Below are 3,094 nucleotides of genomic sequence, written 5' to 3' on the forward strand. Positions count from 1 at the left end.
TCATCATCATCCCACCACACCATAACACAATTACAAAATTCCAAGCAAAAAAGTGACGGACTGAAGGTGATTGCTGACGTGGTCTTTCTCGAAATCGTTTCATTCAGATCAACGGCCCAGATTCAATCTCCACCTTCCCCAACTTTGTTTATCTTCACTTCCCACCCACCTTGCATTTTCATTTCCACTGTCCATAGTCTCTCTCTCTCTAGTTTTCTCTCTCTAAAAATACACAGAGAGACATACACATACATATAGATATAGATATATACAGAAGAGTTTGAGATGTTGCTGGGAAAACGTCCGAGGGGTCCGATGAGGAGGACGACGAGTATGAATGGGATGAACGTGGATCTGGGGAACGTGGAAGCGTCTGATGATATTGAGAAGGCTGTGATGAACGGCCAGGGTTCGTTGGGGGAACAAGGAGGTCCAGCGAAGAGGAGCGTGGTGGCGGGTGGGCCCACTGGGTTAGATCACCGTCTGATGTCGACGGTGTCGCCGAGGTATCACAATACGAAGACTTGTGGCGGTGATGATATTGTTGTAGAGACGGCTGATTTCTTGAGGATGTGTGGACTCTGTAAACGCCGTTTAACACCTGGTCGTGACATCTACATGTATAGGTAGCTACTCTCTCTCTCTCTCTCTGTATAATAAATCGAACTTTTATGAATACATGTTTTTTTGTATATAATTGAGTTCAATTCGATTTCATAAAATAAATGTCTTAGACACTTTTAAAGTTGACAGTAAAATTGGAAATGATGAATGGTCAATGCCTTCCAAAAGAAAATCAAAAGCACCAACTGAAGTTAAAGTTAATTCACAATAGTAAAACCGGAAAAGAACAAACCGTATTCACCCAAAAAATTATATATATATATATATATATATATATATATATATTTCACCGTGTGTTTAGATTTTTTTTTGTTTTTTTTAGATTGATTTCTACATGTTATTTTATTAATTTTTTTATTTTTTACTAAAAGTAATTTTTTGATATTTTATAAAAAGATGTGTAGAAAAATAGAGAGAATGATATGATAACTTATACTCCCTCCGTCCCAAAATAATGGTCCGTTTTGGGGAATCCAACTTTTTTTTGATAGTACAATTATTGCATTTGAAAAAAGTTAATTTTTCAAAATTATCCTTTTGATAGTACATTTTTTGAGAATATCAATGCATAATTTTACTTTTTATGTTGTTTATTAATTTAAAAGAAGGGTAAAATAGGAAATTTATATTATTTTTGTACTTGATTTTTGAAGAGGGACTAATATTTTGGGACAATGAAAAATAGAATAAGGGACTAATATTTTGGGACGGAGGGAGTAATAATTTTTTAACTTTTTTAACTAAAATGGTTACTTCCCAAATTAGTCCTATTTAGAATTTAAAATACGTAAATTAATTTTATTTAAATTTATATTATATAATTAGATTTTAATTACTATTTGTTTTTGGGTTATATAATGTTGTAAAATCAAAAGTTATGGAAAAAAAACGAAAAAAATTATTATCTAAAAAAAAAAAGAGAGAAAAAGAAAAAGAAGTAAACACACAAAATTTAATCAAATGCCAGTCTCAATTATTAATGTTAGAGCTTATTGTATTGTATTCTTTTTATAATAATGATGATATCGATGTACGCATTACAAGTGTTAGATTTTGTAATATTATTTTTCTAAGAATGGGTTTGCTCAATTTTTTATTTTATTAATTTATATTTGTTTTTGGGCAGGGGGGATACGGCATTTTGTAGTGAAGAGTGCAGGGAAAAACAAATGAAGCACGACGAGAGAAAAGAGAAGTGCTCCCTGTCAGCTTCCAAGAAAAATGATACTGACCGCCACCACCACTCCACCTCTACCGCCACCGCCAGCTCTGAAGCTTAAAAACTATGTAGTTTACATATATATATATATATATATATAGCTATGAATAGCAGCCACCGTGGCAAGGTTAATGGTGGTGATATGATGATATAGCTATTATATAATGGGTTTTGTGTAAACAGGTACTAGCAAACTCTGGTTAACTCAATTTTACAGGCAAATGGGCAAAGCTCTCTCTCTCTCTCTCTCTCTCTCTCTCTCTCTGAGTCTGAGATTTCCATGTATATCTATAGTTTTCTAAACTAATCAAGTCTCCTTGTCTTTATAGAAGCGGGAATAGTTATATAAATGTAAACTGAATGTTTATATATATAGCAATATCTTCTGTTTGTAGTCATTATTAATGGAAGATGAATAATGGCTACTATCGTCTACATCACGCTCAAAAATTCATTGCATCAATAGTGATACCACTATTCAATAATTATGATGGACAAAATAGTTAAAGGGAGGCTTTTCTCTACTTCACTGTGCCTCCGTTTGGGAAGTGGGTTGGCTTTTTGGCTTTTTGGCTTTTTGGCTATTTTAGCCTGGGCTATTTTAGCCTGGTTTGGGAAGGATTTTTTGGCTTTTTGGCTTTTTTGGCTTTTTTTGTGAGAGAGGATTGTAATGATTATGGGTTGGATTTGATGTTTTGTTTTTTGTGGTTAAAATAGCCTATTTTGTTTTTTGTGGCTATTTTAGCCAAAAAAGCCTGACTTTTTGCTTGCCAAACGAAGGCTGTATGAATTAGAGGATATTGTTGGGTCCGTGGGTCTTATCATGAGTCTTGTTTCGATAATTTGAACTGTTAAATGTGTAGAACTCGTCAAGTATTTTATGTTTTTGAAAAATCATGTTGATTGGATATTGGTAGCCTCTTGATCGTGGATATATTTTTCTCATGATAAATATAATTTTAAAAATAAATTGTTAAAAAAAATGTGTTCCGATCAAGAAATTGTCAATATTCGATCAATGTGATTTTTTACAAATATGAAATATTTTTAGATCAAAAAGAGATCCGTGATGAATTTTACGAGCCCAACAACGCACTCTAATCCACATAATGGACGGAGAGAAGTCACACCAAATTTTGGACCCTAACTTGCTGTTTTGTTAATTATAATAATTGAATAGTGATATAACATAATAATGTGTATCACTATTGATGCAATGAATTACTTAGCCTAATGAGTAAAAATTTAGTA

At 32.8% G+C, this 3,094-nt stretch overlaps 1 protein-coding gene across 1 annotated transcript; it reads left to right on the plus strand.

Moving 5' to 3' along the window:
* LOC114295946 (FCS-Like Zinc finger 6) lies at nt 1-2,241 on the plus strand. Its single transcript, XM_028240238.2, has 2 exons — nt 1-626; nt 1,751-2,241. The coding sequence occupies exons 1-2, from the start codon at nt 286-288 to the stop codon at nt 1,902-1,904; spliced, it is 495 nt and encodes a 164-aa protein (XP_028096039.1). The 5' UTR covers nt 1-285; the 3' UTR covers nt 1,905-2,241.
* The last annotated feature ends 853 nt before the right edge of the window (nt 2,242-3,094 follow it).

Source organism: Camellia sinensis, chromosome 1 (genome assembly GCF_055761805.1).
Source record: "Camellia sinensis isolate YWXY chromosome 1, ASM5576180v1, whole genome shotgun sequence".
NCBI lineage: Eukaryota > Viridiplantae > Streptophyta > Magnoliopsida > Ericales > Theaceae > Camellia > Camellia sinensis.